Source organism: Apteryx rowi, unplaced genomic scaffold (genome assembly GCF_003343035.1).
Source record: "Apteryx rowi isolate R43461 unplaced genomic scaffold, aptRow1 scaffold_71, whole genome shotgun sequence".
Classification (NCBI taxonomy): Eukaryota; Metazoa; Chordata; class Aves; order Apterygiformes; family Apterygidae; genus Apteryx; species Apteryx rowi.
Window position 1 is genome coordinate 3044202 of NW_020450994.1, and position 15029 is coordinate 3059230.

At 51.8% G+C, this 15029-nt stretch overlaps 1 protein-coding gene across 2 annotated transcripts in view; it reads right to left on the reverse strand.

The window, feature by feature from the left end:
* TLN1 (talin 1) overlaps positions 1–13729 on the reverse strand; it is a 41485-nt gene extending 27756 nt beyond the window's left edge. The window contains exons 1-16 of one of the 2 annotated variants that reach the window (XM_026087282.1): positions 13566–13729; positions 8258–8355; positions 7843–7972; positions 7420–7572; positions 6951–7093; positions 6196–6323; positions 5402–5462; positions 4960–5064; positions 4383–4538; positions 3957–4058; positions 3632–3708; positions 3161–3341; positions 2224–2337; positions 1736–1844; positions 988–1196; positions 736–834 (exon numbers count right to left, since the gene is read on the reverse strand). In XM_026087282.1, the coding sequence (XP_025943067.1) occupies positions 736–834; positions 988–1196; positions 1736–1844; positions 2224–2337; positions 3161–3341; positions 3632–3708; positions 3957–4058; positions 4383–4538; positions 4960–5064; positions 5402–5462; positions 6196–6323; positions 6951–7093; positions 7420–7572; positions 7843–7972; positions 8258–8355; positions 13566–13695 (1995 nt within the window). In that variant the 5' untranslated portion in view covers positions 13696–13729. Of the gene's footprint in view, positions 1–735; positions 835–987; positions 1197–1735; positions 1845–2223; positions 2338–3160; positions 3342–3631; positions 3709–3956; positions 4059–4382; positions 4539–4959; positions 5065–5401; positions 5463–5557; positions 5714–6195; positions 6324–6950; positions 7094–7419; positions 7573–7842; positions 7973–8257; positions 8356–13565 lie in introns of those variants that run through there. The other variant, XM_026087284.1, reaches the window with a different exon arrangement.
* Between the last annotated feature and the right edge of the window lie 1300 nt (positions 13730–15029).

Sequence of the window (15029 nt, forward strand, 5' to 3'; positions counted from 1 at the left end):
CTGCTCATATCCAGGCCATGTGGCCAGGCTATAAAGACACCTCTGTGTTCTGGAGTCTGTTTCAATCCATATTATGGTTAGATCCCCCTCCCCAGCATGCTCTGTTATCTCCCTTGTGCTGGAACCAGCAGCCATAGGAAACCAATCCAGCTGGTTCCAACTCAGCAAAAAAACATGAGGCTTCAGCCAGTTCAGCTCCCTGATCTGGGCACACAGTCTCGCCAATACTGGCATGAGGAAGCAGATAGGGGCCAAGAGGCTGCTGCGAGGGGGGACTAACATGGCAGAGCTCACTGGAACAGCGACCCGAGTGCATGAACTTCTGAGAGTCAATCACAAGAAAAGCAGATTTTTTTGACAAGTGCCCTTCTCCAAAGAATTCAGCTGATTGTTCCCAAAGGAGCAGCCCTTACATCAGAGAGGGGCAGAAACCACCAAGCCATGCCTACAGCCCCTTTTTACCGTCTTTGGGTCAGAGGCGGGCAGGATCCAAGCACACCGGCTTTCTGGGATCTACATGGGAATCCACAAGATAAGAGGCATTATTTGACAGGGCTCTAACTACAGAGATGGGAAATGTCCTGTCCCTTCCCCTGGCAAAGTCACCATGCACAGGCCAAGCTGTAGCATGGATCCCTCCCTGCTGGAAAAGGTCCTGAAGGGATGATCCTGTGCAAAGGCAGATGGTTTTATTGAGTACGTGTCTCCAGGTACAGTCAGAGCCTCATCACTCACCTGGAACCGAGGATCAGTATCACTTTCTCCAATTTGCTGCAGCAGTTCTCCACTTGTCTGGCCCACAAGGCCAGCAGCTTGCAGGAGATTCTGGCGGGGCTGCAATGAATGAGGCAAAAATCAGTCAGGCTGTAAGTCAAGCTCACTCCGCTGTTCCCCTTTGCTTCAATCCACCCTACCCCAACCCACACTTCCCTCCAACCTGCCTCCTCAGCCCCATATCCTCCACGACCCCTCCTGCTCCCCTCACACCTCAGCACTGGCTGGCTGCGCAGTTTTCAGCAAGTCCGAGACAGCGCTTGCCAGGTTCTTGGCTGCCTGCAGAAGCTGCCGTCCATTCCCTCCCTCGTCCTCCATGAGTGCAGCGAGCAGTTTCACACCCTTGGACATCTCCGTCAGGTTAGAAGATATGGTGGTGACAGCACAGCCCACGGCTGTGTAGTCCGTATCTGCTGGATCCCCTGCACAGGGAGGAAACAGGAGTCATGAAGTAAGGACACTTCAGTGACACTCCAAGAGCATTCTCGGGCCTGTAACTGCTGTGATTCACCTTCCTGGGAGTGGAGGAAGAATCCCTCCTGGCTCCTAGGCCTCAAGGGTGGACACATCAGTCCTGGAGCTGGCTTGGGACACCACCAGAGCTCACAATGTGGGGAAGGAGAGCGGCAGCATGCTGTGGCGGTGGCCACAGCTATGTCAGGGACTGGACAACACACTTGCGGTTCAGAGGATGACAGATCAGCCAGGACAGAGAAAGGAATAGGAACAGCCTGGGCATAGACAGGGAGGTTGGGGGATCTCAAGGCAGTGGGAGCTATGAGAGCATGGCTGGTTCTACAGGCACATTAGCAGCAGTCTGGGTTCAGTTAGCCCTGGCTGGGCCAGGCTGGCTCTGTCAAGACCTTGAGGGAGGGCAGGAGCCTTGACTCCAGCCAAAGGCCAGATGAGACCAAGCCTTCCCCACAGATAGAGCATCCAAGTTGCCCTACCCTCCACCTACCTGCAGTGAGATTGACCACCGAGGCTGTGCCAGCAGTGATAGCATCCACCTGGGAATGGATCTCATGCTTCGACTCATCCATCTTGTTTTTTCGCCAAGCTTTGGAAGCCTGAAAGAAGGAGAGCAGGCTCAGCCCTGCCTGGTGGTGGTGGGGAGCTGTGCACATGCTCACATAGTGGGATGCAGGAGAGAGGAGTTAAGGAAGAAGGAAGGAAGGAAGAACTGTTACCATCCAAGACTCCTCATCCCTATTCTAAAGTCAAAAGTGTAGAAGAGAGAGGCAGGAAAATTGTCTGAGAGACGAAGCATCCTTTCTGCTCCTGCCCCTAGAGCTGGATACGACTTGACCTCTTTGTGGGAAGCAAAACTTCCTGGAATTGCTGAAACCCTCTCCTGGGAAAGCAGCCAGCCACATCCAGACCAGCAACCAACCCCTTTCCAAAGAGGTTCACAAATAAGCCAACATCCCCTCTTCACTAGGCACTCACAGCATCCTGCCCGAGAGGCGGCAAGGTCTCGAAGTCATCCAGTGTGGCCTGGGCTGCATGTACGGCCTGCATGCTGGAGTTGATGGTGCCGGTCAAGGCCTGCTGGGCTGAAGTCTGTAACACAAGGACAGATTGAGGTATGCTAGAGGCTCCAAGTCCGAGCTTAAAAATTCAGCTCACTTGCCCAAGCGCGAAGTGGTGGGAACAGGCTGTCGAGGAAAGGGCTCTAAGTAGGAAMCTCTGCAAAAAGAGGGGGCAGCCAGAAACACGGGGGTCTCCCCTCTGCACCTCCCACCTGGGAAAGTGCCATTCCACCGCAGCAAGTTGGCTGCTAAGGGCAGGTATTAGTGAATCCTGTAGTTCATGTGCTCTCTGGGAGCAGGGACACTGCAGCAAATGAAGGGAGACCTCACAAGGCTTTTCAGCAAACCCTGCTGTGTCCGGGGGCAGGCTGAGTGGGGCCAGAGAAAATAGGCTCCCTCTTGGCCCTTCTCAAACGCCTCTTTGGCTGCAGAGAAGGATGCAGGGAAGGGCACCAACTCCAGTAGCAGCAGGGATCTGCTGCAAACCACAGCATCAGTGCAGCTGGCTGGGACCAGCAGCTAAGAGCAGCACTCAGCCTGAGGACTGGAAGGAAAGGCTCTGCGACTGCCAGCCAGGGGAAAATACCAGGGTAGAGACCTCTGGATGGATCTCACATAGAGAACTGCAGCATATGCATCTGGAGATTGTGGGGAATCTCAGAGGAGGATGGAGATAAAGCTTGCGGAGTGGGTGTGGGTGGACACTAACTCAGCAAGGCTAGCAAGCACACGGGACCAACCAGAGCCCCTGCTCTTCAGGGCAGGCTAACGTCTGGCTAGATGGCTGGGGCTGCACCAGCTCAGTGGCCACATTTCAGTGTTTTTGCCCTGCAGTGGGCACAGGAAGACCTTACCAGGGGAGGCATGTGCCCTCGGTGCATCTGGCCACTGGTGATTTGCAGTTGGGCCTGTGGCATCGTGCCCACTTGAAAGTTTTCTGGCCCTCCAGCCCCTGTCCGCATGATGGCTGGCAGGGCCACTGAACCCAGCTCTGCCTTGCCCACACGGTTAAACTGCTGCTGTAAAACAGTTGACCTGCAAAGGAAAGAAATAYTAGCTATAGCTGGGAGCACTTGGGTCATACTTCTACAGAAGAGTAGGGACCTCTCCCTGGGCCAGCACCTTGTTTGCACTCACAACTTCATGGACAAGGCCAAGACCTTAGTGTAAAAGGATCCCCGTGGCCCTGGCCCCAACCTTCCCGGGAAAACTGCAGTTGAAGGACTGGCAGCCCTCCCTGCAGACAGTACAGCATGACAAGTTTGGCTGGAGCATGCTGTTAGTTCAGCTTCAGTTTAGTATCTAACTTGCTCCAATGGACTTACTTCTTAGGGGACACAGAGTCTTCCAGCATGGTGGACTCCTCATCCCCCTCCAGCCCAAAGTGGTCTTTGCTCTTTTTCTGTGGAGGAAAGAGAAAATGTGTCAGCCAGCATTCACCTCCCAAACTCCCCCACTTCCAGCAGCCCAAACTAGGGTACATCCCAGGTCCATGGGACCCCCCCCAAGTGCCTGTCTCCAGCCTCTCCCAGCAGGGCTGTGTGCCAACAGCTCTCCAGCTGCAGCCTGAGGGGGCATCTTGCACCTCCTTCAGGTGAGGAGCTGGTTACAGGCACTTGGCTTCCCCTCCCAACCCACACGGGTACCTACCTTTTTCAGGATGATGTCGATGTAGCCAGCAATCAGCTGGGCAATCTGCTCCCCTTCTGTTGTCTGCACCGAGTAGTAACCATCCTGGTAATCTCCAAAATCCTGCAACAGCATAGCACTGGGTAGCACCGGAGCAGGGCACGGACTGCCATCCTGAGCCCCTCTGGTATGTGTTAAGCACCCAGGACTAGTCTCTGTGCCAGAAGTGTGGCTCTGCCCCTCCACAGCTCCCTGTTCTCCATGACTGGGAGAGGCAGCTGGAAGAGGGCAAGGGAGTTCCACAGAAGGGAAATATTCATGACAGAGGTTTACATGGTAGTGGCGGAGGCTGTTCTGCAGCCAACACGCAAGAGATCAAAGGGGCCCAGTGGCAGGAGCACTGCCAGAGCAGTGGGGCAAGGGAGCAGGATTGGGGCAGCCCCCTACCAAGGTGAAGCTCTTGGGTGAGGCTGCCCAGCGCTTGATGTTGGTCAGACTCCACTCCTGAATCACTTCCTTGGTTTTCTCATCCACGCGCATCACACACTCCTTGGTGATCCCCAGTAGCCGCGGCACCAGCTTGTTCTTCCCCTTCATCTTCTCCTGTGTGCCATAACAAAAGGGTTACAGACTGCCCCAGGGCTGACCCTCAGCACAGCCCTGTCGAGACTTCAGCTCTCCAGAGCCTAACTGTCAAGGCAAAGCTATCTGAGGTCTCACTTGACTAGGAAGCACCCTAAGGCCATACTTTTGGGCAGTGATACCTGTGACGTGGTCTTGAAAAGGAAATGAGAAAAAGCATGAACCAAGAAGTGAGAGGGCAGCACACAGGGAAAGCCAAAAAGAAGGACAAGACATAAACTGGGGACACAAGGAAAGCTGAAGCAATGATGGGAATGAAGTGGGTTAAGGTGAAATAGGTGGATGGAGACATGAAAGATGGAGGAGGCCAAGGGGATGCTGGAAAGAAGGAAAGTGGGCTGACTAGGCATGGCAGCTGGGGCTTGGGGAGCTGCTGTTCTACCTTGACCAGGAAGAAGGAGACTCCATAGGTCTTCAGGGAACGGGCAAGTTTCACGTAGCGAACTTTGGCCTCGATCTCGCTCATGTTCCCGCAGTTCTTGTGAGCCTGTAATAACAAAGACAGAATGTCACACTAGTTCCGTGGTCCCCTGGCTGTGCACCAATGCTGTTACAGCCCTTCCAGGCTCTCCCCACTCTTACTGACACCCCTGCCCTGCTAGCATCCTCTTCCTTACTACAGCTACACCATCCCTCTGACCCTCTCAAACCTCAGGAGCTGCCATGTCTACCCACTACAGCTTCATACTCCTATCTCCCATCTACCAAGCTGCTACATGTTCTCCTGTCCAGGCTGGGAGGTGCTACCTCCAGGGACAAGAGAAGCCCAAATCTCTGGGGAGGAGGAATGACAAGCCTGGGTCTTAACACAGCCCTGCACGTACCATAAAGATCTTGCGCTCCCCTTTCTGCTTGATATATTCTTTGGGCAGGAAATCCTTGAGTCTGTGAAGAGACAAAATCAACTGTTACCAGCAGAGCCCTGAAGCCAGCACTTGTCTTTGCCTATGAATAGGCCCAACACAGAGTCTTAGACAAACCTCTGCCAGGGCACAGGTTGAGAGTTTTTGGAAACAGGAAGGATGTGGGAGGGGTTGTTGCAGAAAGGGAAATTCAGGACCTCAAAAGACCTCTCCTTCTTGGAACCACCTCTCCACTTTCCAGGTTGCTGATGCCACGGGGGGCTGCAACTTACAGTTCACAGGCTGAGGGTAGCCCTTCTCCAGGCCCACACGAGGGTCTGGTCCTCCACYAGGGTGGGAGGAAAACAGAGTCTTAGCAGAGCATGCTCTCTGCTCAGAAGCACAGCTGCCCTTGATGTCCAGTTAGCCCCAGGAGCTGCCCTGCAGAGAGCAGGGTGGAGGCACCAAGGATGCAGCCTCTTGCGCAGCATTGGGCCACATTGCAGGCTGGGGCTCCTGCAAAGTTGGAGCTGCCTCCATGTCCCAGGGCACCCCTGGGAACTAGAGGGAGCAGGATGGGGTTTGGCACCCTTCGCATTTGGTGTTGAACTCCACACTCTGGCATGGTGCATGAGGGTGCAGAGCTGCAGGGAGGAGAGGGGTTGCTCCAAAGGTGTTCACAACCCCAAGGGAGCGCCAATGCCAGTGCTCCAGTGTGGTGCTGAGCTGCTCAAGTCGCCTCTGGACAGGGCCCAGGGGCTCCCCAGGACACTCACTCCAAGAAGCCTGGTTTGTGCTTCTGTTCGTTGTGTGGCCCAAATTGGATCTGGCACTGGTAACCAGCAAACTCGCATGCTTTGTCAAATGAGACAGGGTGGGAACCGTTAAGGATGTCATCACGAGCCTGTGTGGGAAAAGAAGACATAGACATGGGCTGGGCACAGCAAGCCCTGCAACACAGCCCAGCAACTGCCACTGCTCCCTTTTACATTAGGCAGGAGGGACTGCTGCAGACTGCCTGCACTGAGGCACACTGTTGCCCTGCAGCGAAACACTTTGCGGCAAAACAATATATGAAAAGCAATCATGTCTCACATACTGAAACAGAGACACAGAGCAACAGCTCAGAAACATCCTCTCTGGTGTTTAGAAGCTGGGTTGCCGTATAGAAAAGAAATGGCACTGACCAAGGACAAGGCAGCCCCCTCAGGTACAGCAAGGCTAGTCACCAATCCTGGGCTAAGAACAGCAGCAGAACTTCAGGCCTGGGGACAGGATGGTTCCTATCACACACAGGAAATGTGGGACCTCCTTGGAAATCTTAGGATTGAGCAGGAGGCAGGGCTGGGATTGTCATTGTTGGCTCTTACCCAGGAAATCTCTCCCAGGTGACAACTGAGCACCCTGAAGTGCTCCTCTAGGCTGTTCTTGGCCAAGAACCTCAGTCATCAGCCTTGATAAGGGGCTGGCATAGGGCAGTGGAGCAAGGCACTGCTGCCTTGCTGACAACAGTGAAGCTGAGGGGCTGTACCTGCACGTAGAGCAGGTTGAGCTGCACAGGATCTCGCGAGTCCACGTTCTGGTCAGAGTAGAAGAACTTGCGCCGCAGCAGCAATGTCTCGTTGTCGTCAATGCCTTGCTCACGCAGGGTTCGGCCATGGTCCAGCCAATTCACTGCAGGCAATGCCAGAACGTGAGCAGGGATGGACACCCAGGCAGGGCTGGTCTTGGCCCAGGGTGTGGGATCTGGCAGGACCGCTCACACAGGCCAAGAAACTGAGGCTGTTCTGGTGAACCCCTGCTCTCCCAGAACGAGAGACTCCAGGGAGTGCAGGCACTTGCCCCCTGCCGCAGTCCTCACCACCCTGGTGCTGCCTCTGTATCCCTGCCTCAGGTCTTCACCTTGCAGGAGGCACCACTCCCATTCCCACCCGCTGAGCTCCCAGCCCAGCTGCTCTTCATGAAGGCTGACTTTCTCCCAAGTACTTGCAGGCACATACACTCGTCATCCGTGTGCAACTTCTGCTTAAGCTTCTCCATTTTCTTCTCATCTCGCAGCAGGGTCTTGTCCTTCTTGAGGGTGCCAGTAACCTCCTCTTTCTTCTCTTCCATAATCTCCCGAACAAGTGAGTACTCATCATAGTTGGTGATGCCTGCAGAAACACAGAAGACTGAGCTCAGCACAATACTGCTGCCAAGCACAGGGCCTGGAGCAAGCCGGAGGAGAGCAGAGTGCTGCCCCTGCCTGGCTTTAAATACTTGTTGGACACAGGCACAGCCTGCAACCAGGCCATTTGCCACAGAGCTGGCACTGCTCCCCCTTCCCTGCCACGTCCTGGCCACCCCCCGTTACCCTCCCAATGAGACACTGCCATCTCTTGTCACCTCCCTTCCTCCCCCATGTTGCTGCAGCCTCCTCTTACCAATTCGGGCACATATTGTCATGAGCATGTCTGTGACAGTTTTGGAATCATCAACCATGACCGTTTTCACTGTCCCATCCAGCATGCGGATCTTCAGAGGCCGCTGCTTCTTTTTGTACTCCATGGTGTCCTACAGGCACAGCAGAGCACACCTCTCAGTGGTGGTACCAGTGCTACCATGTAACGCCACTGCGCCATAGCACCAACAGCCCCGGGGCTCCGTTTCCAGCGCAGTCTTGGGGGAGATGAGTAAGAGGAGCGCTCAGGGTGCTGAGCTGCATGGGTCACTGCAGCACACGACGCAGACTGCAGCTGGTGCGCAAGGCAGGCGCCCACAGTACCTGTGCCACTGTGAGTGTGTCTGACTGCAGAGCCAGGAGGGCACCAACTGGAAATACGGGGTCTGGACGCTTACCCCATTGCGAAGCATGTAGTAGTCCAGAGCCTTCCCAGCTTCCAGCCAGATCCCTTTCTTTGGGTCTTCATCCGAAAGGAACAGCCCAAAATCATTGGCTGAAAAACATAGCAAGGTCTCTGTCAGCGTCGCCTGAGGAACTGAGGCCCCAAGGGCCTGACACCGTGGGTCTGCTCCCTGCTCCCCACATGGGTGCGCAGCTCAGGAAAGCTCTCTGGAAACGAGTCTCCCTGTCAGGGCTGAATGACCGAGGGAAGGGAGGGAACTCTGCTTTGTGGCCAGGCTGATGCGCAGCAGATGAAGCAGCTCTGCTAAGTAATGAAAGCAAGGAGAACTTGGAAAGAGAGCCAAGAGCAGCACTGGACAGGGCCTCCGAGATACCAGGCTGTGCTCAGAGTCGTGCATCTGCAGGGTCCAGCCAAGCTGACCAACGTGCAGGATACAGAAGTATCTGTGCGCTGGAGCGGGCACCCAGAACTGCTACAAGTGGAGTGAAAACCTACTTCAACACAAGAGGCCAGACACAGTGCAAACTTGGCCTCAGTGGTACAAGGCACTCTAACCTCCTCCCAGGGCTCAGCACTGGGACACGTTATTCAGTATCTCCACCAGCGACTGGGAGAAGGGCCACAGAGAAATCTCTATGTTTGTGGATGACACTAAGTTCTTTTGTCAGGCTGATAGCAAGTGAGACCTTAAAACCTGAGTGGACAAAAAAATAGAAAGCAAGTTTCAGGACAGATGTTTTGCCATATATTTATCTACGGAAAAAATCATTTAAGGCATGCCTACACAGTACTTAACTTGGAACTGACAGTTACAACTGAAGAAAGAGCTTAGAGTTGTGGTTGACAGCGCTCTGAAATCATTGGTGCAACATGCAGTAGCAGCCAAAGAAAGCTAACAAAATGCTGGGCATCATCAAGAACAGTGTTGAGAACAAGATGGAGGGTATCGCTTTAACTGTCTATAAAAACTTGGCACATCCACGTCTTGAATACTATGTACTGGTCTAGTCTGCACATCTCCAGAAGGATGCAGTAGAGCTCGAAAGATACAGAGAAGGGTAACTTAAATGATCACCCAGAAGGAGCAGCTGCCTTAGTAAGAGAGACTAGAAAGGCTGAGACTCCTCAGTTTGGGGAGGAGGAGGCTGAAGGAGGATATGATCAAGACTTACAAGATCTCAAAAGTGGTGGATAAGCGTAGAAATATTCAGCAAATCTTGCTATATCAGAACTGGGGGGTACTCAATGAAACTTGTAGAACATCAGTTTAAAACATATAAAAGAAGGTTTATACAGCGGGAAATCAATTTCTGGAGCTCACTGACCCAGAGGCTGTGGAAGCAGGGTCAAAAAAGGACCAGACAAATCTATGGACAATAGATCCTTCAATGGATACTGGGGAGGGATGTCTCTCTAACATCCCAAATCTAACCACTTTGAGTACCGGGAGAATAAAAGGGGGGTGGAGCACAGAGAGCGGCCAGGCTCACATGCACTCCCAAAAGCCCATCTCCTGTCGCTCCGACGGAGGCAGGACTGTGGGCAGAGGGACCACCGTTCTGACGCAGGGGGACACCTCTTATGTTCTTACTGCTAGTGAGGAGGGTTCCTGCTCACAAAAGGCCAGAACCATGCCTGCCTTTGCTCTGGAAAAATCTTTTTCCACCTTTCATCCAACTCTGGACTGGAAGTTGTCTTGGCTTCCTCAGTCCAGTTGTTTCCTGGTCACTAATTTTATAACTAGTCATCTCCTTGGCAGTTTTCTGCAGGGAGGAAAAAATTCCTGAGCCATCACGCTCCTGCCTAGCTAGTACTGTGGTTAAGAAAGCTATTTTTCAAAGCAAATTCTAAGAGGATAATTCTAAAGCTATGAAAACTGAAAAGCCAATCCCAGACCCATAGTTTGAGAGGGAAGAGGTGCTTCCTAAGACAGAGCAAGAACACAGCTAAAAACTTGCACCAAAGCTTCCAGAATCCAGCAAGGTATCTCAGTTCATACCTCACAAAGACATCGGCTTTCGGAGAACCCAATGCCAGAAATTAAGCGGTCTGGTGAGTAAGACGCGCTGAGGCAGCACCCATGCACCCATGCAAGAGGCAGGGGAATCTGGGTGACACATGGGCCAATGGATCACAGTTCCCTTTCCTGGCCCAGAAAGAGGAGCTGCAGAGGAACGCGTGCTCAGGAAGGACTAGTTGGGAAGTCACCTGGGTTGTGGACTGTGTTAAGATACTGCACCCAGATTTAACAAAATGGTAGTCATGTACTGAACACCTTCTAAAGGTGACAAAAAAGCAGAGCTACTCAAAAAGGGATCCATGAGTGCCACACAGTAAGTACAGTGAAGAGAAACAAAAAGTGCCAGGATCTAATAGAAACAGTAGAGCTGTGAGCTAGAGATGAAGGTGAAAGTGAATAAATGGAGCAACTGTATCTGTACCAAACTGTATCAAAACTGCAATCCAAGCCCTTTGGGGTAGGGGGGACACTGGTGGAGGAGGAGAGGTGGGTAGGGAGCAGAGATGCAAGGCTTGGGAGCAGTTCCCCAATGGGATCTGACCAGAGCTTCAAAGCTCAGACTCTCCTTTCTGACAATGGAGAGCGCCAGTTCTTTTAAAGAAAAACTGTAAAAAACTGAAAAGGAACTTGAGAATAACCAGGTCCCTTTAAAGTTTTATCTTTGTCTCTTATAGGTAGTTTGGCTCATGCCCAGGAGCAGGAAATGTAATGTTCCTTCTAATGTTATTACAGCTCTGGCTCTATATAAACATCCAGTCTCTCTTTGAAACCAAAAGTCTTGGTCCGAAAGTCTTTCTGTAACAATGCATTTGACAGACCAAGTGGACATGAAGTGAAAAAACATATGAAGTGAAAAAGCATTTCCTTTTATTCATGCGGCATTTGCTGCTTTCACATTTCACAGTGTTCCCCCTTGCTGCAAGAGAGGGCACAGGCAGCCCACCCTCCCATTCGCAGAGCCTCCCACGGTCACGGACTCATCCCGTTCCTTCTGACCAGCGCCGGTGGGAACCCCTTGCCTCCCGCCAGGCCGAGCTCTCYGGGCCCCAGCTTGTCTCCCTGCTGCTCTCCGACCCGGTGGCAGGCAGCATACCCSTGCTGCCGACAGTGCTCGGATGAAGCCCCACCCTCCACTTGCACTAATATTTTCCGCGCTGTTCCCTGTTCCTCTTCCCCATGCCTCCTGACATCACGTTTGCTTTTTGCTTAACGCACTGCTATATAGAGGCCTTTACTCAGCTGCCTCTGGTGACACCAGCTCCCTTTCATGAGTTAAGGCAGTTCATTTATAACAGGCAGAGCCCTTTTAAGAACTGGCATTCAGTCTTGGCAGAGAGGATCGGCAGATCCAGCTGGGAGAGGAGTTACTTCATTCCAGGGAAAGCCAGGATGACTTAGTTGAGGAGGAGAGCTGCAGGGAGCCTGTCAGCGTGGGCAGTGATAGTACCCCCAAAACTGGCAGCGAGACTCAGTCCTGCTGTCCCATCCTCATATCTGCTTGCTGTAATCATGCTGTGTGTAGACCACGTATCCTAGAGTATGAATCAAATCACGAGGTCATTTGTCACAGATTTAATTCTGAGTCTCCTAGAAGCAGGGAGATACTAGAACTGACCAGCTGAGCAAGGTCACTGAGTACCAGCACATCACAAGTCTCACAGAGAACTGCTGGGGAGGGGACAGACCAAAGGACAACATATTTCCCAACAAAGGAAATGTTCATTTATATTGTTTATTAATACTGCTTAGAACCAGGGCAACTGTTTAAACCCCTCCAAACAACTGATCTTGGCTCCTTGTAATGATTACAAATAGGAGAGAGAAGAGAGAGGAAGGGCAGACAGAATTTGACAACTATTTCACTTTCAGATGTGTTTCCCTACCCCACACCCCAATTTCTTCTAAGGTGTAAATAAGGGAGCCCAAAGAGCTCAATGCTGTGGTCCCATGACAGCAACCTGAAAGCGTGCAGGGATTTCTAGGATCAGGGGGGATATTCAGGGGGAGCATGTTGCTTCTGTCTTGCACCACTACAGAGCTGCAGGTTGGCTAAGGGAGTGTCAAGTTACCACATTTCTTCAGGTCCGTTAGCAGGAGAGATCTAGGGGAGCAAGTGCTCAGGAGATGCAAGAGTTACAGAACCAGACCATCCAAACTGTAGCAATTAAGTGTGCCTTAAAACACCACCACCACCACAAACAAACAAACAAGCCAATGTTACAAGGTGACAAACTGCACAGGCACTTTGACAGAAGAAAGCCCTTCCATTTAACCTKAACCTTTATCCAGCTGCACCTACTATGTCCAGATAAAGCCAGCTCCTGTACTGTATTCTATTCTTTCTGGGGCCACAAATCTGCACAGTGGGGACACTAGCTTAATTTTTGGTAGCCTATCCACCCAGCAAAGGGCAGGGAAATCTCCAGACTGAAGAGCTCTGTCAGAATAACCTTCCCCAGAAAGTTCTTGCAGAGCAGGACTTGTAAGGCTTTGTCAAACAAAACTCAGAGCTACTTTCATCTCTCAGTGTGAGGGAAGTTTTCCAGACTTTGAATCACAGTCATGGCACTTTTCTGAATACTTTCCAATGGAACCATGCTCTTGGATAAGGACAATTCATCAGATGCAGAATGTTTTGCAAGGATGTACCAGTTTCAACAAAACCCTCATCAGTAAAAGCTTCTCAGGTTCAGAATAAAGTGGTTTCTGCACAAGATGGTGGCCGCAAAACAACCAACAACCTGAAGCAGTTACTAGGGAAGGGGAAGGACGAGGGTCAGGCTCTGGTCTCAGTCAGGCAGAGAAAACCTGAGCCTAGTTCTCCCCCATACTAGGAAAGCACCCCAATAATCACACTGACTATTCTGTTCTACATGCAAAAAAATCCATAACTGCACTGGGACAAAACTGAAGAGGGAGGTCTTTGAAATGTCAGGGTTTTTTTTTCCTAAAGGGAATGTATAGTCATTTACTGACCAAACATAGCAGGTCACAGAGCACACAGAAACGAGAAGTAACTTGTCCAAAGCTGCAGAACTGGGAGAGCGGGCTTTGCACCCGGGAAAAGACTAGTGTCTAAAGGGTGCCAGCACCAGAAACATAAGAGGTCTTTCAGGGCAATTCATAGGGGCAAAAAAAGAGGAAAAAGGGAGATTCAGTGGGGAAAGCAGAAGAAATGCTTTGACAGGAAAGTAGGACAGGACAGGGAATGACTCCGAGGAATGGGGCAGGAGCACAAGCTGAGATGGGATGGCACTGGCCACCAGAGCAGGTTACTTACGCTGCCCCATCTGGGCCTCAGGCACCCGCTCCCGGATCATCCGGCAGGCATCATACACCATGGTGGAAGGCTCAAACTGCATGGTCTTCACTACATTGCCGATGCTGATCTTCAGCGAGAGGGCAACCATGGTGGCGGTTGGACAGTCCCCACTCCTGTGTCACCTGCCAGAGGAGACAGAACTGGATCAGCTCTCGCTGCTGGGCCCGCACCCATACCAGCATCTCACTGCTGCTCAAGGAGTCTCAACTCCTCCCAACCCAGGAAGCCAGAAGTAGGTTGCAATCACACAGCTACAAGAGGGAGCCGTTTCACTGAAATGTCCCTGCTTCTTCAGCAAACTCAGCCAGCACTGCCGCTTCCACAACTCAGTGTACAGGGTCTTTGCTGTTTCTTCCCTCTGACACGACCTTTTCTTCCTGAAAGCTGGGAAATGGCTTCTAATTACAAATAAGGACCATACCCTGTGACTAGCTACTCCTTTACATGTATATAAGAGCCCATGAAAAAGGTTGTTTCCCACCTCTGTGCTAATGAAGGGGAGAAGGTTCCAGTGATGGACATCTCCAACCAGACAGACACAGGCATCTATGCAAGGTCCTTCATAAATACAAGGGCTTCAAATGAAGTTCAGAACCAATTTCTTTACACGCAAGGACTGTCCGGGGCCTCCAGCCAAAGCTAAGGGCTGTTGTCTCCCTATCAGGGCCTTGACTCCAAGGTCACACAGTCAATTTTGTTCAAATACAGAAGTGACCATAGCTGTTACTCAGCAGAGACACTGTCAGCAAGGAGGAAATGAGTGCATGGGAGTACTGTGAGATAAGATGGGAGAGCATGATGGAAGGATTTATAATTAAAACTGCCATGACACAGAAGCCACAAGAGGAAAACCAAATTTTTACCCTGAGCCAGTAGGGTCCTGCCCTAGCTATCAGGACTCCTCAGAGGTCCCGCATCAACATCTGACAGTGCTAAGCCAGGAGACTGAGAAGAGAGCTGTGACCCTCAACCACTGAAAAATTCCCCAGAGTATATGACAGGCACCCACACTTCCTAGAGATGAGGGACCTGGAGAAACGGAAAAGCCTGGAGCTGCTCAGAGAGAAGAGATAAGGAAAGGGAGAGGGTGGCTCCTATCTGTTCCTGTCCCCTGGGAGAGGGAAGTCACTAAAATTGAATGATGGCAAATTAAAAGCTGAGGGAGGAAAATACTTTTTATACGCTGCAGGATTTGTKGGTGGAACCCCCTGCCCCTGGAGAACATTGGGTTAAATCAGCAAGAACAGAGGCCACAAGGGCAACTGTGTAAAAGCAAAGGGACTCTCCAGGCCCAGACAAGAGCCAGGCACTTGCTCACAAGATACAGATCTCCCCACAGGCTTTTACTGACTCCTTCCTCTGTGGCTCTGAGTTGCATGAGAAACAGGGTACAAGACACCACACAGTCTGGGACAGCACAGA